This window comes from Patagioenas fasciata, chromosome 3 (assembly GCF_037038585.1).
Source record: "Patagioenas fasciata isolate bPatFas1 chromosome 3, bPatFas1.hap1, whole genome shotgun sequence".
NCBI classification, from domain to species: Eukaryota; Metazoa; Chordata; class Aves; order Columbiformes; family Columbidae; genus Patagioenas; species Patagioenas fasciata.
Window position 1 is genome coordinate 121,098,449 of NC_092522.1, and position 24,093 is coordinate 121,122,541.

The window sequence follows — 24,093 nt, forward strand, 5'->3', positions numbered from 1 at the left end:
TAATGTGCATGCTGAGTGGTGCAGACAGATAGTGAATAGCACCAAAATGTGAATAATTACATGTATTAAGTATAGATTTAGGTGTGTTTACTGTGTATAGGCATGGCAACGGCCACAGGTCGAGCACCTGCCGCTAAAGAGACACAGTCCCATATAGGTGGGATTACATGTGCCTATTTGCAGCCATAGGAAGAGATACCCTGAGCTTAATCCATGATGAATAGGATACATATGCACTTTGGAAATTAGGTTACTAAAAAAGAACCTGAGATTCGTCTGCAGCTGTTTTAAAGCCACTGTAGCAGGATTTTCTTTCTTAGAAGTAATGCTGAGCTCCAAGTGACTTTCCAGCATAAAGGAATATTGTGAGCTCAGTTTCTTTTTTGCACAGAGAGTTGCCCGGGTGCGGAGGGAGAAAAATGGGTAATAAATAGTAGGTCACATTTGTGGCAGACAATATTTAATCAGGACGAGAGAAGGAGCAACACAGAGAGCGTTCAGTATCAATTTCGCTTTGTTCCCTGCAGCTTGTCGCTGTGAGAATGTACTTTCAAGTAAGAATAAGTTATTTAAACTCTGTAAATCGTCATTGCAGATGGATGGCGTAGACAGACAGACAGATAGGTATTGACTGATTTTTGTGCAGTGGAGCACTCCCCGTTATATGTATTTGCTAGAAGAGGATTGGAGGGAGTCTATGTCACCAAGCCCTAGTTTAGTGTTTAAAAGGCTTTAATTACAATATAGTGGAAAAAAAGTGTGATGCAGATTTGAAGTCTAAACTTAACCATATCAAACAGACTGCAAGTGTCTGTTTCTTTATGATCTCTGAGACCTGCAGAGGGAATGATCTGTCTATGCAAAAGGTTGCCAAAAATATTCAGGAAATTATATAGGGATTCATACGCGGCTATCGATTGATCTCGCGTATCGATCCTGCACAATAGGTTACATATCCACAGTCTCCTGTTATGTTTGCTATCTGAGCTTACTTGACATTTCTGAAGTAATTTAGTTAAGAGGAAATGAGTTGTTCCCAGTAGAGAGAGCAAACGAGTGGAGTGAAGGTAGCCAGCGTGATAAATGGCTCTTTCATTTGGAGATCTCCAGAGCTCGTTTAAGGCTAATTTTCTGTATTAGCCCCCTTTGAGCTATTAATGCAATAGGCAGGGACCGTGGCCCCTCGTCTCTTAGCTGCCCCATTAGAGCGAGCATTAAGCTACCAAGCCTGAACTCTACTGTGGTGGTGGTGGTGGAATAATGAAAGGTGCTTTTTAAACTCTCCTAATCTAAAGTGGCAGAGGGTGGTTAATACGATTTGAAGGGGGCTGGTCAATGAACAATCAATAAACTAATAATGAGGAGGATGCGGTACATTAACAGTCTAAAAAATCCAACGAGACATTAAAAAATCATCGTTAACTCCTAGTTCCATTAAGATTTGGGTGGTGGAAATGGGAGGGAGGGAGCCAGATAAATCATCAAGATGATAATAATCACCAAGAGCATCAATACCAGATTTATCTCGGCTTTGAGAGCTTACCGGCTGCACGTTTTGAGGCCTTTCAGCAGAAATAGAAGGAGGATTTTCCTTGTATCAGGAATAAAAGATCTGGTCCCCTTGTCAACTGCTCATCTGAAATTCCCTTGGCACCGTCTATGGCACAAGAAGTTGTCCTCTTGCAAAATCTTGCGTGGTCCAAGTCCCAAGTTAATTTTTTGTGACTCTGGGGCACAGTCAGTGACCTTAAAATGATCCTGATGTATTTATTTACTTTCAGCTGTTTCTGACGATCGTGTGCACACTCACATCTGATTTAGCATGACAGACCATTTTAGCCCTAACACCTTCACTCATTGTCTCGTTGCAAACACTGTCTATTGTTCATAACACTCTAAAGAAACATATGAAAAGAGGTGTTTTAACTCCTAATACTACAGTATAAGATTCCTCCCCACCTCTTCTTGAAGTATCCGGATAAATGATTAACTGAAAACCACTCTGGCCTCAGCTTTTCAGGTGATAGATCAGGGAATCGGAGATTGTTGCTTCATTACCACTCAGTTTCGTGCTTTTTCCTGGATTACCTATGGAACCTTAGGATCGCCTTTAATTGAATGCAAAACAATTTCGAGGGAATACATTTAACTTTGAAATTTAGTCCCGGTTTTCAGGGGAATGGGACTGCGGTGGAGCAAAGGGGAGAGGAGGAGGAGGCAAGAGGGACAGGAGGGAAGGGAACATGAGCACTCACTTTCTGTATTTATTCATTAAAATTAAAATAAGAACGGGGTCTTTTAGTGGCAAGGGGTAAGATGTTGTCCCTGGACTTTGGGTTTGGCTACCATGTCAGACCAAATAGCCAATAACAAGAAAGTCCTATGGTTATAATGGACAACAAAAAACTTTTTATTCATTTCAGGCCCAGTAGATAGATTAAAAAAAAAAAAGGGGGGGGGGGGAGGTGGGCTGATAGCTCACTAGTAATAAGTTTCTTCATCACGTTTGTTAGTAATTATTACAAAAAAATATTTATTCTAATTAACTGATTGATTGCCTAATCAATTATCATTCACCAGGGGTTTTGCAACGGTATTCATAGCTTACAGCCTTGTTATGCAGCTATTTTCAAGGAATAATTCTATCTCTTTTTTTATTATTATTGTTTAATTAGTTAGTTCTAGTGCTGCTGAAATGCACTTTTATTCCCATTTTCTCTTGTCCGTATATGCACTTTTGCGCCTTTTCACGCGTTTGTGGAGAGCAACCCAACAGAGAACCACCACCACCACCCCGAACAAAAAAAAAACAACAAACCACAACCTAAGACTTAATGTATGCACAGAAAATTGTAAACATGTAAAGAACTGAAAGCTTCACGCTGAGTTTCGCCATGCTCCATTTCCCCACCATTTCCTGCTGTCGTTTTAAAGCGATCTCACTCATCTAGAGATCCCGTTTGCGGGAACAGTATGCTTATAATTACTAACAAATCAAGCGGCTACTGTTGCTCTCCCGGTTTATTGATAAGCTGAAGAGAAATGGAAGGGGGGAAATGACAAAGAGACTGGAAGTAACCACAGAAAAGGAAAGAAAGAAAGAAAGAAAGAAAGAAAGAAAGAAAGAAAGAAAGAAAGAAAGAAAGAAAGAAAGAAAGAAAGAAAGAAAGAAAGAAAGAAAGAAAGAAAGAAAGAAAGAAAGAAAGAAAGAAAGAAAGAAAGAAAGAAAGAAAGAAAGAAAGAAAGAAAGAGGAAAGAAAGAAAGAAAGAGGAAAGAAAGAAAGAAAGAGGAAAGAAAGAGGAAAGAAAGAAAGAAAGAAAGAAAGAAAGAAAGAAAGAAAGAAAGAAAGAAAGAAAGAAAGAGAATAGAGGAAGGAGAGAGAAGTAAAGAAAGAGAGGAGGAATTCTGGAGCGGGGGGAACATGCATTTGCGAGTGCTTAATGCACACAGCAAAACCAATTTAGGAGTGAAAGAAAATCGAATAGTTTCTGCTGGAGACAACAAGAAGTAAATAGGATAAAGTTAGAGCAGAAGTGATGGAGACGCTGCATATATCCGTGTGCGTTATTCAGAGTTATTTCAGCAGTTCTGGCAATCTCTAACCAACTGGGAAAGTTGACACCGACTAAAAATGTACTGTGCATTACAGTTTATTTACATACACTCAGGGATTTGACACATGCAGCTGCACACACGGACGTGTCTATCTCTTCACCCACGTTGTATTATCTCCGGTAATGCCTGGGCTATATCTGAAAAGCTATAGCTATGATAAACATATAGATATGATATAGATAGAGATAATTCATTCCATGGCAAACACTTTTTTGAGGCAGCATTAGGTAATTTACAGAAGATATAGAGTCTAGATAGAATACATCTCTCTGAAGCTATGAAATCGCAATAGATATGCTTACACCGCCTGGTAAGCCTCTAAAATAGGTTTAGAGTTATTAGACTCCAATTGATGAGTATGTTCCTACGGTCCTTTTCGAGGAGGCATTGGCAGGAACAAAAGCTAAGGAGCTCTCAGCATAGCTAGGAAGGGAGCCAGTCAGCTTCCCAAAAGCAATTTGCAAGGCAAAAAAGTAAAAGAGCACGTGAAAATCCATATTTCAAAGGTTAACTAATGTAATGAGTGCTCCAAAAGGCCAAAGCGAGTGGGGTGAGGTACATTTAAGCGTTGCGCGGATCCCTTTCTCTTTAGTGAGTTTGGACTAAGATCAGATGGTCGTGGAATTGCTGCCTCTTGTTTAATTTCTCAGTTCACTGGACAGTGACCTGATAAACCGGTCACTAAATATAGCCACTGCAAACGTGTACTCGAACCGCTGAGCCCGTGTGTTTGTCCGAAGAAAAAAATGTCAGTCATGAAAATCTGTCTGATGGCACTGCTTTAATATAACTTTTCTTTTTTTTTTCTTTAACTTTTTCTTGATGCTTCCATCAAATGACGCTGCTGAACATCTTGCATTAAACAAATCATATACCTATGTACAATGGGGAAAGTTATATACATGTGTGTGTATATATATATTTCCCCGCCCCCATACTACATCTGATACCGCAAAAGACTTTTCCTATAGTATCAATGACAAGAATCCTATTAATAGCAAGGAAAGCAGGAGCAGGCCTCTAACTATTTTATAACTGTTTCTATGCTGTTCTCAAACTATTTGAAACCTCCTTTATGAGCTGCATAAAGTGCCTAACTAAAAATAATAGAGAAATAGGAATCCATTTCACTTTCCGATTCCCTGGAGTAAAACCACTCAAAATAATTTGTTTATACTGGAGACTATATACAAGGCATATGAAGCAATATGTATATCTAAACCCTACATGCCTTTTGGTTTTTAGCTGTTATAGAGCTTTTATTGTGGGGGTCTGGTCTGGCAGTAGGAAATGATCTGTAATAAAAACAGTCAAACACGGTTGTGTCTATTCCATACACCGAGGTTATAAAATTGGCAATTGCCCAGTAGTTAGCACTTGGTAATATATTAGGATACCCGATCTTATTGTTTAGCAGCTCCAGACGATTTAAATATCCCCTCAACCCTAATGGTTTGATTCTCCAGATATGTTGCAAATAAACAGGGTTTTTATGGCTTAACTGACATGTATTATAACTACCTAAATAGCTGGCATATGTGCATAATAGAACCCTATTATTTGCCGAATTGGTTTTGCAATTGATTGAGTGGAAATGGGAGACTGTGAAGTAGTATCTGCTCGACGAGGGTGTGTAATCAATTAGTCTTCTCCTCTGAAACATGCCCGCTGGACTGTCAGGGCTCTACCACCAGCAAACCCCCCAATTTCGGACTATATTTTCTATAAGGAAACGCGTGTTGCCGCGGTTTCGAGAGGAAGCAGCAGTAGCAGCTGTCAGCTCTTATTAACTCTTGCATAAAACATACCTTAAATACGGTGTGTTATCAATTACTTGCAGAAATGAAACAACTGGGAAAATGCAGCGAGGCTTCCTATAAATTAAAGTGATTGGTTGATAGATTAGAGCACCTGCTGTAAATCATAACAGTTACACACAATTATTGAAGTTCATTTGTAAACAAAAGTCACGTCAAGGGGTAATTACTCTCATTCTTAGTTTAGCCGGGTGTTTTGTTTATTTCCTTGTGTGTCTGGTTGTTATTATAGGAATTTGTTCGTTGTAATCCCCTTGGTTACTCTTAAAATAACCTCACTAGTTTCTCAGAGACAATACATACTGCATTTTATCGTGGTTTTATTTTCTTTAGTTTCACTTTATTGTTCTGTTTTTACCCCTCCCCCACCCCCATAACTACCTTCAAATATGTGTTATAGTAACTAGATCAACTTAATTTAGGGGTGGGAGAATTCTTATTACTTCACGGACAGCACAGTATGATCAGGGTGGCAAATGCCACGGTTAGAACAGATTCCTTTTTTTCTTTTCTGGTGTTAGTTTTTCTGAAGGACTCATTTTATTTCATAAACCAGATTTGATAAAAACAAATCAAAACAAAAAAAAATACCAAACAAAGCAATAATAGAGCTGTCTTCTGGTTGTTGTATCCTGCAGCCTTATACTTATTTAAGACAGCAATTCCCTTCTGGTGAATTTAATCCTGGCTCAGCTTAGCACTAATGGAAACACTAGGAAAAACAAAAAGGTGGTAAATTTTCATTTTTATTTTTTTTTCCCTCCAGAAAGGCGCTGTCCGTTGTACAAAAGGCATCGGGGGGCTCTGGTTGAGACACAGGCTCAAACCCGAAAGTTGCCAGGTGCTTGCCAATATGTATTTTATTTCCCAATGATCAAACCCCGCATAGAGGCTGTACTGCACCACCTTTCTCTCCATCCATCATTCATGGAGCAGTTTCCTAGAGGTTGGGGGAACAGCACCCTTTAGGTTGCTGGAGGTAGCCAGAGATTCAAAATTCCCTTTCATTTTGCTGTTTTGTGCATGTCAGAGAAACTGTGGTTAATCTCTCTTCCTTCGTGCCATAATGGTTTCTCTCTCCCCTCTTCCCCTTTTCTTTCTCCAGTTCCGGTTCCTCCAAAATCTGTTACTTCTTTGATGATGAATAAAGATGGCTTCCTGGGTGGAATCTCAGTCAATACTGGAGAGGTGTTTTGCTCTGTACCTGGCCGCTTGTCTTTGCTTAGTTCAACTTCAAAGTATAAAGTAACTGTGGGAGAAGTTCAAAGACGCCTTTCTCCTCCCGAGTGTCTGAATGCATCCCTCCTAGGAGGAGTACTTAGAAGGTAAGAAGCTGGGGTGGGTGTGTGAACATGCCCCTGTGTGGGCATCCGTGCATGCACCAGAAAAATTTGATCAACGGTAAAGAATATTGCAAATATGCATTGATCTTGTCATAACCTGTGTGTGTAATGTTCAGGGTAAGGTGAAAATACGCTGTATCCGGGTATTGAGATTAATGTGTGGAGACTAGAGTAAGATTTGGCCTTGTGCAGTTTCTGTCAAAGAATCCCCAAATGAAGGAACAGAGAAAAGGGAATTTTCACTCACACACGCACATGCTTTCTATCTTTTCTCCTTCTTCTCACACTTCTCTCTTAGAAAATGGACAAAAATAAAATGTCATGATGGGCATGTTGCAGTTAAGTGTTGCAGGACGAACTGGATGTATTTCAGGACCTGATGTATTTCTAGGCATTTTCTTGAAAAACTGATGAGGCTTCCTCTATATGATAATAATGATAATGTAATTAACGTGATGTCACACAAGACATTATTGAAATTGGCAGGGGATTAATACGCAATCTGTAAGGTAGGTAAATACCTGACTAAAGAAAAGCCAGTAACAGATAGCTTTGAAAGTCAGAAACTGAGTGCCTCATCTAGATAAGGTAGCTGGACGAATTAATCACAGTTGGTCTTCACTAATGTCCTCGTGGATTTTGCTGAAAGCTTTCAAAATAGTTGGTACTATTAATGCCGAGGAAAAAGAAGACCAAGGGATAACCTGGAGGTCTTGTTCCCACTCCATCTTATCAAGTGAGAGATGGTGCATTTAGGTACCAGAAACAAGGATTTAAGCTCCGACGTCGTCGTCTGGAAAGACTGACAAGAGAAAGGCTTTTATCTTCTTGATAAGTCCTTCTTGACTTGTCTGTAAGAAAGGTGGGCTAAGGCTCTATCTCCAGTCAGAACAGGGAAGGAGTAGTGATATGGTACGAGGTACCAGTTCATTCAAGCCAACGGAGAGGGGATAAGACTTTATTTTCTACATGTGAGGTAGATGCCAGACTGGAAGGCAAAGCATAACTTCAAGACAGAAATACATTTAATTACTTTGGCCCTGGATAAGATTCAGATCATATTTAAAAGCTGCTAATCTTAGAGGGGGGAAATACATTGCCAGCTCCTGCATCAAAAGTTGGGCAACGTTGACTTTAAGATGTTTTAAAATGAAGTTGGTTTGGAGGTTTTAATTTTTTCACATAAACAAACAAATAAACAAACAAACACACAACCCTGTGATGATGTCAGGGACTCCAGCCCCGTGTCTGGAGAGGAGAGGGCAAGTCCTGCTACATGCAGTCAGTCACCCAAAAATGCACGTGAGAATTAGGGTCTCCCAAAATAGATGTTGTTCCACGTGAATGTCTGTAATCATTGCTCAGCTGTGATCCTTGCCAGTGAGAGCAGCAGAGATTTTCTACTTACAGATGCTAACCTGCCTGCTCATTCTGTACAACTACAAATGGAATAGGGAGAACATCTGAGAGGTACACGATAGAAAATGTTATTATCAAGGTAAAGAAACACAATTATTGAACTTCAGTGGATTTCTGGAGATGGCCCAAGCCATAATCATTGGCTGCTGCTGACTTCAGTTCCTATCTTTAATCTAAATTTTAGACAAGCTTTTGCTTCAGAGCAGATGAAATATAGAAAGCTGCTCTCTTGCAATTCTGCCATCTCGCCCTATTTACTTTCATATAAAATAGTGGGAAGCCAGTCTGGCTTCTCTGTCGTTTCTGGTTTCCTTACTCTAAGTGTAACCGCTAACTCTTAAACAAATTTTAAGTCAGAACTAAGAGATATCTGGGATGAGCTTCGATCTTAGTGCCCAAACTCTCCCTGATTTCGTAGGTGGCAAGGTTTTATCCCTGAGGGTTTACATATGTATAAGTGTCGGAACAATAGGTCTTTATTTCCCACCTATAGCTAACTCATCCTTTTATTGTCCTTATCAGCAACCTCCGACAGATATTCAAATCTTCCTTCAGGCACTCAGCTCCCCCTGTATAACGCTCTCTGCCTTTGGGCTGGCTCTTCCTCCCAGCATCGCCTTTTTGCTTAAGAACACATTCATACACACTCACGAAAGGGTTCCTGAAGTTTCATAAGTATTTCGCCCCTTTTCTATTTATCCACAGGCACATACATTCTTCCTTAGAGCCTCTCAGATTTTTTTTCTTGTTCTTCTTCCCATTCTGGCTCTTTCCTGGAATAACTGAAGATTTAATTCTCCTTCTCTATCTTTCTGCCTGTGTCCCCACTCCATCCTAATACGAGTTAGTGTCATACAGTAGAAACCCCCTAGTTCTCTAGATCAGAACCCTATCCATTAATTGTTGCTATCTGGCATTATTTGATTTCCCTGGACAATATAGGCAGAAAAGTGGGTTCATTCCCACTCTCACCCCTGCGAGAAATTAAACAAATCTCAGCAAACCCGAGCAGAAACCAACACACTCAAATCACGTCGAGTGAAAACCCTCCCAGGCTCCACTGACTACACAGACTAAACGTTTCTTCCAGAAACACTTGCGGGGTTAATCACGATGTTAATTTCTTTGCCATTCTAGAGCCAAATCGAAAAACGGGGGGAGATCTTTGCGAGAAAGGCTAGAAAAAATCGGTTTGAATTTACCAGCCGGCAGGCGTAAGGCCGCAAATGTCACTTTACTCACCTCCCTGGTGGAAGGTAAGCCGAGGGTCGCAGCTCCCTTCACACCCTTGCCTGTTCTGAACTCGTGTCTGACATTTTACCAACCAAAATAAAAAAAAAAAAAAATAAAACCCCCAAACTTTAGGGATCAGGTGGGAAAACCTTGCAGAGGTGAAATTCAGGGCGGATTAAGATGAAAACCGGCAAGGTTAAGGATCCCATTCCCAAAAATGAAATCATCATTGATGCCTCTTGGTGGCAAGAATGCGGTTGTGTGAGTGTGTGTATGTATGTATATATGTGTGTATATGTGTGTGATTCTGCATGGCTGTCCCATTTCTCATTGCTATTGATTTCCAGTCTGTGCTCTCCGACTCCATGTCTATTCCATCCTTCCGCTAATTCGCTTATTTTTGGCCACTATGGGACGCTCAGCCAGGAAAAATAATACAGGTTATATATATATATACAGAAATCAGAGCAATCAAAGAGTAGCAGAGCACGGTTTACCTTAAGGTGGCTAGAAGAGACAAGCTATTCCTGAGGAAGGAGAGAGGGAAGGGGAGACTGAAGTTTCACCTCATTTCGAGTAAACTAATGTCATTTTGGTGCTCGGCGTGTTTCTTTGATCTATCGTTCACGTAGTGAAAAGTAAAATGTAGAGCCACTAATATGTTTAGGATATGTGTGTGCTTATGCTATAAGAAGTTGGACCTTCTCCAAAAAACACATAACCGAAATAATATGGGTGCATTTATGAATTATATGTATCTACATTACACATACACACCGAGAGGCGTATAAATAATCCACTTATCTCTTCTACATATACGCATGCATAAACATTTGTGCTAGATATTAACTTTTCAACTCTTTTGATTGAGTTGTGTGAGTGATAAGACCTTACCGCATGCAGAGCTGAAGGCAGGTTGGTAAAAAGACGGGGGCTGGTCTTAACGAGCTGCTCCTGGTACCTGCTTGTAGGTTATGCTGAGTGTGCAAAGCACAGCGCAGGTTATGGATTAGGGTCGCGCTATAGGAGACGTCTGTGAGAACAGCCCTTTAATACCCGATTTCGTGCACATATGTAAAAATAAGACTATCCTACTCGCAGAAAAATCAGCCCCTCCTCGAATTTGTTTGAGGTTCCAAAGCTTGCGAGGTTGTGTAGTGATGGTAAAATCTATGTCAAGTGTGTAGTAAGGTGTACATTACCCTCCTCTCCCCTGATTTCCTTACAAATCAACAGTTTACCTCCAGAGAGCTCCCTCTATTTTGGAAGCAGCTGCACCTGCTGGAGATTTATCTTTCTTCCCTGCCACCAGCCAGGCTTTAGCGTCGCTGCAATTGTATCGCCGAGAGCAGAAACGCTCCGGCCGGGATTACCCGAGCGGTGCCCGGGGGGACCCTGCCCGGGGCGGTGGGGCCGTGGCGGGGACTCCCCGGGCTCCTCCGGCTGCCCTCGCTTTCATTAAGCGGTTTGGTGATTAGCAAGAAGCTTTGCAAAGCAGAAGACGACGTTGGAAAGCAACTCTCGATCGTTAAAAATAACATGGTCCTGGAGTTATTAGGCATATCTGTTTTGAGGGTTGGAAATCTTCCCCCTCTGGTCCCTCAGGCGGTGCTTTAAAGGGTTTAACGCTTTATTCCAGAGGGGCTGAGCTATAATCTGGTGGAATCCCCCTTGAGTTTGGGTTTCCCTTCCATCCCCTCCCCTTCCTATTTTCCTCTTTTCTGAAGCTACTGTCTTCTTCTCGTGACATAAAGTATATCCGTAGGAGTTGGATGACACGAACCTCTGAAGGCAAGAAACCTGAAAGCAGACAGGCAGGAAAAGTGACAATTAGAATAATAATTATTTTTCACAGAAAAGGTTGTCATTAGTTGCTATCCTCCCACCGGGCAGACAGGAGTTCCTACTGCATGATGGTCAGTTAAGAAAGAAGATTAATGATTTCTATCGGGTGAAAATCAGTTATTTTCAGTAATTTACAGATGTGGCAACAATTGTGATAGTGATGCAAGTGGTCTGTATACAAACAATGTGTATATAAGCATACACACAAAGAACTGACATTAATATTAACATTATGTCAAAATCTGTAAAATTTTGGGCAGTGTTCTGATGTATTGAAACAGGAACTGTTTCTCTGCTGTAAGGGAAGTTTGGATCTTTCTGTCTTTCGGGATTTGAGTTTCCCTTTGCTTTTGTTTTGGTCCCAGTTCATTTGAAAGTGTGTGTGTGTTTGTGTGTGTATGCGTGCACACTTGTCCCACAGTTCTGCACAATCAGCTCCACGTGTACATACCATCACAAGTGCATTGTAGCAAAGTCAAACCCCATCAGCTGAAAATCTGCTCTGTCAACTAACTTCTACCCCCAAAACAGGGCTTGTGGAGGGAAAAAACCTATACTCGGAGCTTGTCCCTAAGATGTAAGGGATGGTATAAGTTTTCTAAAGACGGCCCGAAGGAGCTGGTATCTCCTGGAGGGAGCGGTGGGCAACAGCCCCGCTGCCCCCCCGGGTGCCCGGGAGGTCGGACCAGCCCAGGCCGGGACCGGCGGTGCCCGGAGGTGCTAATGTCCTTGTCGTTCTCCTCCAGGTGAGGCCGTACATTTAGCTCGGGATTTTGGGTACATCTGCGAAACGGAATTCCCAGCCAAAGCTGTTTCTGAGTACCTGAACAGACAGCACACGGACCCCAGCGACCTCCACTCCCGGAAAAATATGCTGCTTGCTACAAAGTGAGTAAAGAGAAAATTCTCCTGCTCTTTACACCCTCCCTCTGGGCTCGTTTTGAAAGCCGACGGATTTTTCCGGTCCCCAAATTATACTGGCCCCGTGGGGAGAAAAGTTGCTCGTAACCTCTTATGGACAGGGGAGAACCTATAACGTCCCTCTGCAGTGGGTTTTCTGCCCACACACGCTGTCCCTATAGAGGATGTAGGTGACTGTTCCCTAGCTACCATACATCGCTTCCAAGCCCCTCCCCAATTCAAAAATCTTTATGGAAATGAGACCAAAAATCTATATTTTGCCTGCGCAGCATGTCCGTCTGTCCCTCCTGCTGCTCACACACACCTGTTTGTCTGCTACCAAACTGCAATATCTTTACCATAGGGTTTAAAAAAAACATAAAAGCAACAAAAAAGAAACACCCTCTACCACCACCATGTACTTGTACTGATGCTCGGTTTGGTCCTCCCAGCTCATTATTCTCTCTTGGAACTTTCTCGGTGGATGTACTGTATCAGATGATTTACACTTGGCTCTGCCTCCCAGGCTATTAACTGGGTGCTTCGTGGTTTGCTTGAGTCCTAGATGCTGGGTGCTCTGTGTCTCCACATATCTGTGTCTATCTGGAAGAAATAATGATAAAAAAAAGCTTAAAAAAAAAAAGAAAAAGAAAAAAAAATACCAGCCCAAGCAACTCTCATTTATTTCATACTCTGAAATGTGGCTTGCCTCAGATGATAGTGTAATTTAAAGAGATATATGGAGGGTTGAAAAATCATTTGCTCAAATTTGTCCAGATGTTTTCTAGACGTGATTGGAATTTGATTGCCCTTTTCCGCAGGGTCAGAAGATATTAATGTCCCAGAACTTTAATTGCTCGCAGACCCTGCTTTGCTCTTTGAAGATGTAAAATGTTGGACTCATTACTGTTTGTTCTCCAAATTCAAAGTTTCCTCTCTTGCACTTTCTTAATGGATAATACACATAGAAGTAGACCTTTATCTTTCCCCACCCTCTGAAACCTTTAAACCACTGGGAATTTCAGACATTTCAGAGAATTTCAGAGGATGGGAGATGAACGCCTTTTTAAAGTGGTTGTGGTTTTTTTTTTTTTTTTTTTAATTCCAGTCCTTTTCTCTCCAGTCCCTGGGTAGGCATCTACCTCAAAGAAACTATTCTTTTGGGAACCCCACCAGCCCTCAGGGTTTGTACGTTGCTCAGGCACCCGTTGACTTGAAGGCCTTTTGGACCAGAGCAATGCAAAAGAAAGTGGTGGTGAGGGAATTAATTATAAAAATGAAATCTGAGTTTTCAAAGGTGCGGGCAAACAAACAAGAGCCAGAGGTCAACTCTGATGTGTTAATTGGGATGTCACTCCCCAAAATAAAATAGGAGGTGCTTGCTTTGCTCCTCATGCAATGAATAAGCCAGCATGGAGTCCCAAAGTTGTGATCTTTCTCAATAAGGTGGCTCAGTCTGAGCAATCTCAGAGGATGCTCCATTTTGGCCCTTCCCTGCACCCTGTCTCTGTGTCACCCAGTAGTTCTCAGCACACGGTTGTGCTTTCCTCCAGTAACAGCATTGGTGGGAGCTGCTTTGAGCCAGGATCAAGCCTCCAGGAAGATGGGCAGCTAACAGACCCATGGAACATCTCATAAAATCATAGAATGTCCTGAGTTGGAAGGGACCCACAAGGATCATTGAGTCAAACTCCTGTCCTTACATAGGACAACCTAAAATTCACACCATGTGAACCATCTCCCTTTCAACCTTTGTTATTTCTAGAGCCACGAAGCAGGGCTGGGTTTTCATAGTGCTTCAGAATCATAGAATAATTTGGGTTGGAAGAGACCTTCAAAGGTCATTTAGTCCAACCCCCCTGCAATGAGCAGGGACAATGGACATTCTTGTGGCTGCTGGAGAGATTTCAATCTCCAGACCTGTTGTTATCCTGCAATTGCAGAAACCTCTCTCCTGAAGAACATCATCCTGAGCAGGGAGCTGCTGGCTTGCCATGGTCAGTTCCCAAGCACTGCTGGAGGAAGGGAAGGTGGAAAACCTGATCTAGCTAAAGATGTCCCTTCTTATTGTAGGGGGCTTGAACTAGATGAGTTTTGAAGGTTCCTTCCAAACTGTCTATGAAAAAGGTCCCATTCTGGGGCTTGAGATCACCTTTGACTTGAATTTACCTCTTTCTTCAGCCTTGGTTGTTTTGGAGAAGTGTGGGATGAGCCTAACCACTGCTTTTCTCTCTCTCTTGTGCTCTCTTTGCCTTTATTTCTTCTGTGCAGGCAACTTTGTAAAGAATTTACAGATCTCTTGGCCCAGGACAGGACGCCCATTGGAAACAGCCGGCCCACCCCTATTTTGGAACCGGGCATTCAGAGCTGCTTGACTCACTTCAGCCTCATCACTCACGGCTTTGGGGCCCCCGCTATCTGTGCTGCCCTCACAGCCCTTCAAAACTACCTGACTGAAGCTCTCAAAGGCATGGACAAGATGTTCTTGAACAACAACACTGCTAACAGGCACACATCTGGCGAAGGACCAGGTAGTAAAACTGGAGACAAGGAAGAGAAACACAGAAAATGAGAGAAAGAGAGAGAGAGAGAGAGGGGAAAAAAAAAAAAAAGAAAAGTTAAATAAAAGGAGAAAAGAGAGAGATAATCTTTTAAAACAAAACCGTCTTAATTTTAGCTTTAAAAATATTGGATTGGGCTTTGGAAGAATTCTATTAGGTAGGACAAAATAATAATATTAATAAAAATAATAATAAAAGAAAGACAATAATTTAAGATCAGAGGAGCACAATGGCGCAAGATCAGTGGTTAAGAGTCTCTTGCCAGGAATATTGGAAGACAACCACCAGGATTTTTTTCCCGCTTCTGTTCTTTCACATTTTTTAAATAATGATTGGGGGGATGGCGGGAGGGGAATATAATAATAATAATTAATAATAATAATAAAAGAAAGAAATGAATAACTTATTGGAAGAAATCGGAGAAACATTTTTGGTGTCAGTGCTTTGATTTATTGAGCTGCACGGTCTGTCTTGCTTTTTTTCTTGGTTTTTTTTTTGAATGATGTCCTGTCTCCACTCCTCTAGCTAAAACGATCTTCCAGAGCGTTCCTTTCTGAGCAACCCCATCACATCATTCCCCCTCGCAACTCTTCCCACCTCATCTCACCACCCTGGCTCTGTCTAGACTAGGAAAGGAGCCGAAGTCACCAACACTAGCCAGTTCAGTGCTGCGTTCATGGCAGCATCTCACGTTAATGCCATTAGACGGCAAGTTTCAAGTCACTGTAGCTCAGTTGAATTAACTGACTGTACTTTTTAAGAACTTTTTTTTTGTTTTTCCTGGTCTAGACAGACTCTCTGTTTAGATTTCCAGCGTTTACAGGCGTGTATGGGTGCGTGTGTGCTTATGTGTGTGTATATGCGTATGCACATACATAACTTGTTGGGGTGCGTGTGCATCCTGTGTATGTTTGTATATATATGTATGTATATAAATATATACATATATATTTAGTATGTGTGCATAGCCACACATATTTATGCATGCAAACATACCTTTGTAATTTAGTACTTGCCTTTGACGGTAAAATACCTTGTCTATAATGGGTTGCGAAATTTCAAAGTAGGGTCTGGTAAAATGTCAGTGCTACCTGATTTCTTAATTTTCTGAGATCTCCTCTTTTTCTCTAGGGAGTTTTATATTCCTAACTATGCCAATGTTTCAGTCCTTAATTTCCTTGACCAGTGTGTGTGAGAGATATCTTCCCCCATTTTTACAGAACTGTTAACAGCAACAAAAAATGAGTGATATGAGTATGTAATTCTTTCTCAGGAGTATGCACTATTTTATTTTCTTCTGTTTCCTAAAGCTTTGCCCGCTTGGCTTATGAGCTTCTTCAAAGAGGACTAGAGATCCCTACACAATATATCAGGTACAGAGAAAAAAAATCCACAATTCTGATATTCTGATACTTTTTTTTTTCTTTTTCAAATCAAAGCCAGTTGTTTCCGAATTCTGTAGGTGCACTTCTTTAAAGAAGCTCAAAGGGAATAATTTGAATGAGATAAAAAAATATAAGTTGAAACTGAGGTGTAATGCTGCAAAGAAAATAAGAGCTGTGTTGAATGTTATGGCATTTGCTTGGCACTAGGGTTTTGTACCCAGGGAGGAAAGAGTTGCCATGTGAGCTGGCTCCTCGTGATGGGAGTGGGGAGGGCTTGCCAGGGAATATCCTGATTTCTAAGCTCAGTCTGAGGAAATCTGTTTCTCTTAGGAAGCTTTTTTTTAAAAAAAAGACCTGTCTTGTGACTCTTGCTTTAGAACAAGTCAATGTAGGGGGGAGAATCCTTCTTAACTTAATGCTTTGCTTGGTGGTTTGGTGTGTGACAGGATGTCTTATGCATATGATTTGGGGGGGTGCAGGGGGAGTCTGATTTCTTTCCTCTTTTTTTTTTTTCTTTTTTTTTTTTTTTAACATGCATTTCTTTGTCTTCTATTGTATAAATAATGCTGAAGTGTAAGGATGTGAATTCCTAGTTGGATTCTGCTGTATTGGGTAATTGTCTATGTTTCTCAGTGGGGCAGAGTTCATGCACTAGCACATATTTTTGTTTATGTCAGAAGAGTTACTGGGTGTGGGTAAATCTCCGCGAGTCACTGGCAAAACTCCATTGGGCTCAGGCCTCCTCTGGGATCCCTGTTAAAGCTTCAGCAATCCCACCCACCCAAGTGGGCACACCTGAAGCCAGAATGATGGAGAGAGAGAGCAAAAAAAAGAGAAGCTTTAGCCTTGTTTTAGTTTCTCTATACCTTCCGAAGTGGACAGTGAGGGAGAGATAATTCAGCAGTACACTACATATTCCCCTGACAAAATTCTCTTGAAAAAAGCAAATGAGCCCCTTGATTGTCACCGTTAGTGTCATTAGCTGTCTGAGAAATGGCTACAGCTGAGAGCCTGCTCTGCTTTTCAAATCTTTGTGCAGCAAGTGAAGGTCTTGGTTCTTGTTTCCTACTTGTGAGTGGGAAATGTGTGTGCCAATAGAAATTCAGGAATCACCCAACCCCAAGGAGCACTGACCCCTTTGGAGCTGCTCCTCATTCAAGTACCTTTGGTTCTTCTGGGGCACAGTATTGTGGGGAATGTCATGTGAGAAAAGGGGGAAACTGAGGCAGACAGCCTTCTCCATGGGCTGCTGGGGTGAGTTGGAGGTGCTCTTTGACCCTGGCAGTGGATTTGGTGATTGACATGCCCCTGTGGATGTCACCAGAGGAAATGTGGATCCCTGGGTGATGTAGATCTCACGAATTCCACATCAGTAGGCTGAGGACCCCCAGACTGAAGAGCAGCCTCCCACTGGTCCTCCAAAGCCCACCGTTTGCCAGTTGTCTACAATTTCAGTAGGACCTGGAGAAGGACAATTCAAGCTCCATTGTAGGGCATGTCCCAGCACTGATGGAAGGGCTGCATGTGTGTGTGTCTGGGGAGGAATGAATGGCACCACCTGAAAGCTTATCTCCTGATGAGATTATTCTGTTTGTTGGAGCTGAGCACAAACGTGTTGCTTTGCCCACCCTCTGCAAATAGCCTTTGTGATGAGCCCATGGGTCCAACCCTCCTCCATGATCCAGCCCTGTGTAGGCAGACCCCAAATAAACTCACAGTCTTCCACCTCCCCTCCTACACACATAGGGACATAGGAACCTGATCCTTGTCATCCCAGAGCTTCCAGCTGAAGGCTTTGGTGGGATGTTGGAAATGGTCCTTCCTTGTCTTTGGAGGGACATTGGGGATGCTCCTTTTAACTGCAGAAGACAGCACGACACCACCACTGTTGGTTAATGAGGAGGACCTCTTGCATCTTCTTGGGGAAAGACCTGCACACACATGTGCACATGCACACACGTGTGAGGGCCTGATCCAGCTGCTGATATCTCCCTTAGGCACAGGTTTAGTCACCTGGACCAGGACCTAAACCTTGAGAAGGTTGAGTGAAGAATTTCAGTTGGCAACTCCTGGCAAATTTGAATCTACTCCTCGTGCCTTCTTCTTGGAATAGGCAGACATAAGCCAGGCTATGCTTTGCTCAGGCAAAATAAAGGCAAATGTAAAATTCCCATTGATTTTGGTGGGAAGCTCCTTGTTTGCTCTCCGAAGCAGGGAGACAAAATCCACCAGTTTTCTGATTGAAACACGACACAGGAGCATACCCATCTCTGTTTTTCTCCCAGCCTAGTACTGGTCCCAGAGAGAAATGTTCATTTATCAGTGGCTCCTATCAATGATGAGGACTGAAATCCCCCCAAAACTAAACTCAGTCTCCCCCTGGAAGGCATTTCCCTGCTCCCCTGTACTTTCCCAACCCAACTAGTTGTGTTGGCGATGCACCTCAGATGCTTATCTGATAATCGAGTTATTCAAAGATTTCGTTTCCTCGGGATCATAAATCAATAAAGGATTAACACGGCAGCTTTGCTTTTTAACTCAAGGGAAAAGTTGGAGGAGAGACCGTGAAAAGTTTGTTTTCAAAACAAACAGGTGGGTTGCTGTAAATTTAATTTCATTCTTAGTCTCTCTCTCTCTCTTCTTTTTTAATAACAACTCTTTATTTTCCATGGGCAAATTGTTTGTTTTCGTATGCTCCCTGACTTTGTAAAATTTTTTCCCCTGGTTGTTGTTCACACAAGGTGTGAAGGAAACAAGAAGCCAATTTTATGGGAATCCTTTTACAACCCGATGATTTCTTTAAAATCGGGTCGTGTCTTGTCTCACCTAATAGAAATTCTCTGTGAGAAGCTGTTTCAAGTCCCTTTGCATCCGAGACCAACCTCCCCCAAAATCCCCAAATTTGCATTTGGGGCTGGGTGGGAGGGGAGAGGGAGGATGGTTTTAAGACCTTTAGCTGTGCCCAGAGGGTTTATTCCCTTCCCCTGCTCATCTCTTTCTGACCGGTTTATCACGCAGACCTATTCGGCTTTGTTTTAATATGTTTCTCAGAGAATATGGTGCTCGTTTCAGCTGCAGTAGGCATTGCCAGATCGATCCAGCCAAACTCACCCCTCCCCTCCGGCTTCCCTATGTAAGAGAGACCGTAGGCTTTTTACAAATAGTATATTTTCTTATAGAAAGGGAAAAAAAAAAAAAAAAGTAAAAGAAAATATCCCCAAACACACTGGCAAGCGTTTGAATAATTCGTGAGAAACAAAATATTGTGTGCCAGCGAGGAATAAAGCAAAAAACAATCCCAAATGCAAAGCTCTGAAAAAGCTAATGAAAAACTTGAAAGATGGAAGAAAAGAAAACAAGAGAAAGTCTCCTTTTATACCCCAAACCATCCCTTTCACCTCCTCCTCTTGAAAATCTGACCATGCAGTGAGAAATATCAGTTTATTGACTCTTCCTGAGAAGAAATGCGGAGAGGCATTCAGTATTGAGTTTGTATATATTTATTTATGCTTAATTTAACGGGAATGTGTAAATATGGCGAGCAAGTAGTTTTTGGGTTATTTATCTGTGAATCTATACCTCTGTGAATGGGTGAGGGAATTTAAAAACAAGAAGTAAAAAAAAAAAGAAAAAAAAAAGGAAAAAAAAGCAAACAAAAAAGAAAAAAACAAAACCGACAAAAAAAAATCCCGCTTGAATAGATAGTATCCTATCTGAATCTTTTCTGTTCTTTATAGACAAGCTGTTATGGTAATGGGTAGAAATTGGTTTCTTGTCCAGTGATGACCTGATTTACATAAATAATAAGAATAAGAATAAAAAAAAAAGAGATTGTTGTGTTTTGTTGTATTTTCCTCTTCAGTTTTTTTGAATGTTGGTGCTGCTTCGGTTCTGCAGACGGATTTACTTATAACACCAGGAAGTCTTTATTTTCCCAGTCTAGGCTTTGGGGAAATTCAGGACATGTCTCTACATTAAAAAAAGAAAAAAAAAAAAGACAATAAATATTGCTTCTCAGAAATGTTGGTATTTTATTTCTGTCTGATTCAAAAGTGTCCATATTTTTAACACTCTTACCTCTTCATTCTAAGCAGACCTATAATAAACCTCATGTCATGTTAACGTGAGCTTTCGTTTCATTTTGCTTTTACCAGCTGAATTAGGAGTAAATCTTCTTTTCCTTTTCGAAGTACTAGCCATTAAAAGAAAATGTTATGTAAGCCTTCAATATCAGGAATCTATTTTCCCCCCACTGCTGTGTTATTGTTACTGTATGTTTCATTTATGTATACGTGGATGTGAGTGTGTATATGTATATAGATACTCTTATATACGGATCGGGAGTGATCGTATCCACATCGCGGGATTATTTTCTACCTTTAGGTCTCCAGTTGCAGCACCACTAATTAGCAAAAGGAAATATTCGAACCAAAACAACTTCTTCCTCCACCTCCACCCTTCCTCCCCTCCATTCCCAAGTCAGTTTTATTTCGGTTTGTAACCGACACTCATTAAGAAGAGACAAGGGGAAATCCGGATCTCCAGGGCTAACCCGGAGCCACTCCAGAGTGACTCGGGTTTTACCCTGTGCTTGAGTGAAAGAGGAGGCTGTCAGGACTTTTTTTGTTTTGGTTTGGTTTTTTAGGTATTATCATGGAAAGCACCATATCATGAAAAGCACCTTTTTATTTATTTATTTTACCTGTTAAGTCAGAGGCTGGAAAGGACCGTCAATTCAACCCTCCCGCACAGTCACCCTGAAAACAAACACAAACGTGTGCTCAAACGGGGAGCCCCGAGGGTGGAAACCAGTTTAAAGCATCGCTTTTACTGCGGTGACCTGTTGTAGTTAAATACCGGCTCTGAAGATTTGTCTGGGCTGGGTTTTATCTGTTGGTTTTTAGAGAGAGTGGTAGTTTAAGAGGGCAGATGGAGAGATACAGGAGCCATAACAGGCGGCGGATCGGCTTTTGCAATTTAATATTTATCTCGAGGGGTGTGGGGTGGGGGAATAGCAAAAAATAAATCCATGTCCAACTCCACCTCCCAAACTACCTCCCTTCTCCCTCTCCTTCCAGCTTGGACTACAGGAGCCGACTCAGCTGATCGCCTGAGGTGTCCAAAATAAATCATCATCATCATCGTAATAATAAAAAAAAAAGAAAGAAAAAAAAAAACAACAAAAAACATTGCAAATGACGACCCCAAAGTCTGTTTTATGGGGAAGCTTTCGAGGCTCGGCTGCCTCGGCTTCAGCCAGGCTTGGACTCAGCCGTGACCTACTTTCTCGCCTCGGTGTGATGGCAAAATCGCCCAGAGCAAGTTTGGGGGACCCGGGATGGAGGCAGCGGGTCGGGGGAGGAGGGACGACGGGGACACAGCAGCGCCAGGGATCCGGGCAGGGGAAAAAAGAGGTGGGGGGAGCAGCGGAGCTGCGGGCAAAAGAGAAAAGGGAATCCCACTCAACCCCCCCTTTTCCTCCTTTTCACCGGGGGTTCGCAGGGCGATGAGTAGGGACACCCCAAACCTCCCCAGCCCCTGTGGGCAGGTGTGGGGTGAAGGATGCCAGTGGGCAGAGAGAAATGGGAAGACCAGCGACACTGGAGCAGATTTCCAAAAGCCAGGCTGCATGCCATGCTTTTGTAGTTTGTTTTCTTTTGTTTAAATCGCACCGATGGTATTATTTTTAGTAAAGCATATGTTTTACATGAAGCTTTTCAAAACAGCTCTCGCAGTTCCCAGAGGAGTCTGGGAGGGTTGTTTGGGGGACGAGGCAATCAGGAAGTTCCTCTGTTGCCCAAGAACTGTGCAACAGTTATGTAAATAGGGGATTAAAAAAAATGCACCAAGGAAAGCTCTTTATAACTCAGCAGAAACAGCCGCTTGTGGAAACCGGGAGGTCCCTTTAAAATGGGACCCAACGAGACGAGGAAAGGCTCACCCCGAGTTTCCGAGGTTCCCGGCGACAGTGTCGAGGTCGCAAATTCAAACCACGTATACGTATATATTTACGATAAAGTACAGTGAGCTGCTCCGGGAGGCTGCCGGTGCGCCTTGCCTCCCCGGGCCGGGTTCTGCCCCCGTTTCGCCCGTTTTGGAGCCGGCGGTGCTGGAGGCGCTGGGACACCGCGGGTCTGGTGTCAGCAGAGAAGGAATATTCCTGTTGATCTCTGTTCCACTGGATTTTCCCAATGGTCTTCAACAAGACAAGATCAAATTCTTTCTTGTCCTCCCTTCCTCTCTTCCTCCCTCAATTCCTTTCTCTCTTCCTTCCTCTCTTCCTCTCTTTCTCCCTCTCTCTTTCTTTCTTTCTCTCTCTCTTCCTCTCTTTTTCTCTTTCTCTTTCACTTTCTCTCCTTCCTTCCTTCCTTCCTTCCTTCCTTCCTTCCTTCCTTCCTTCCTTCCTTCCTCCCTTCCTTCCTCCCTTCCTTCCTCCCTTCCTCCCTTCCTTCCTCCCTTCCTCCCTTCCTTCCTCCCTTCCTTCCTCCCTTCCTTCCTCCCTTCCTCCCTTCCTCCCTTCCTTCCTCCCTTCCTCCCTTCCTCCCTTCCTTCCTTCCTCCCTTCCTCCCTTCCTCCCTTCCTCCCTTCCTCCCTTCCTTCCTTCCTCCCTTCCTTCCTCCCTTCCTTCCTTCCTCCCTTCCTTCCTTCCTTCCTCCCTTCCTTCCTTCCTTCCTCCCTCCCTCCCTTCCTCCCTCCCTCCCTTCCTCCCTCCCTTCCTCCCTCCCTTCCTCCCTCCCTTCCTCCCTCCCTTCCTCCCTTCCTCCCTCCCTCCCTTCCTCCCTCCCTTCCTTCCTTCCTCCCTTCCTTCCTCCCTTCCTTCCTTCCTCCCTTCCTTCCTCCCTTCCTTCCTTCCTTCCTCCCTTCCTTCCTTCCTCCCTTCCTCCCTTCCTCCCTCTCTTCCTCCCTTCCTCCCTCCCTTCCTCCCTCCCTTCCTTCCCTCCCTTCCTCCCTCTCTTCCTCCCTTTCTCACTCTTTCTTTCTCCCTCTCTTTCCCTATTTTCCTCTCCTTCTTTATTTCTATCTCACTTTCTCTCTCTCCTTTTCCCTTTCTCTCTCATTCTTTCTCCTCTACTTTCTCTCTTTCTCTCTTCTCTCTTCCCTCTCTCTCTTTCTCTCTTCTCTCTCCCTTACCTCCCGGTCTTTTTTCATCTCCTAGCTTCTCCTCCCCAGCTAAGGTTAAAAATAAATGTATAGCAGCACTAATACAGCTCATCAAAACTTCCCCTCCCCACCAGTCTGATGTTATAATCTGCTTTCCCAGTCATCACCAGCGGGGACCTTCTCTCCGTCTCTCCTTTCTTGCCTCAGTCTCTTTTTAAAGCTCTAGGTAGTTCTAGTTTCCATTACAAAACTTCACCTTGATTTATATAGTCATAAACATCATTTTTGTCTTTCATCCCTTTGGGGTGAACTCCTTTCTTGTCTTTCTTCCTTTTGCCGTTTTTTTTTCCTCTTTTCCCTTCCCACCTGCATGGTATGGCCCACATTTATACGAGACCTCATAAATAACATCTGGTGTCCCTATGATGGAACTAGTCAAATGTCTTAAATAACCCCCAGTACCAATATATTTACTGAATTCCTTTGCTTTTTTTTTTTTTTGTCTCTCTCGTAAACAGGCATCCACACGTATTTTTTTTCCCTCGCAGCTGGACCTGTGTCTGTGTAAGTGCACAGTTGTACCAGGACATCGTGTTACACATCGTGTCACAACTGCGTGTAGCTCCGCTTTGTCGTGCAGAGCCGGTCCCATTCGCGCACCACTACTGACGTTTATGAGTTAAGGGAGGTGGAAAAAATACGTTCCCCCTATTTGCCTTCGGAATTAAACCCTTGCCATAGACTCCAGCCTGTGCAAAGGGTCTTTCCTCCCTCCACGGACCAGGGCTCTGATTTCCCCGCACCTCACGGCCCTAGGAAAGCGCTGCCCTGATTTCCCTTCCAGCAAGTCGTTCCTCTGCCTGTGGACGCTTT

The 24,093-nt window shown here is 42.8% G+C and overlaps 1 protein-coding gene across 6 annotated transcripts in view; it reads left to right on the top strand.

Moving 5' to 3' along the window:
• The window catches only part of TFAP2B (transcription factor AP-2 beta), a 33,448-nt gene extending 12,185 nt beyond the window's left edge, over positions 1 to 21,263 (top strand). For 2 of the 6 annotated variants that reach the window (XM_071807135.1, XM_071807137.1), the window contains 6 exons: positions 6,200 to 6,274; positions 6,539 to 6,758; positions 9,333 to 9,451; positions 12,020 to 12,161; positions 14,445 to 14,704; positions 21,198 to 21,263. In XM_071807135.1, coding sequence (XP_071663236.1) covers positions 6,200 to 6,274; positions 6,539 to 6,758; positions 9,333 to 9,451; positions 12,020 to 12,161; positions 14,445 to 14,704; positions 21,198 to 21,247 — 866 coding nt within the window. In that variant the 3' untranslated portion in view covers positions 21,248 to 21,263. Of the gene's footprint in view, positions 1 to 6,199; positions 6,275 to 6,538; positions 6,759 to 9,332; positions 9,452 to 12,019; positions 12,162 to 14,444; positions 20,242 to 21,197 lie in introns of those variants that run through there. The other 4 variants (XM_071807138.1, XM_065834724.2, XM_071807136.1 and 1 more) reach the window with 3 other exon arrangements.
• The last annotated feature ends 2,830 nt before the right edge of the window (positions 21,264 to 24,093 follow it).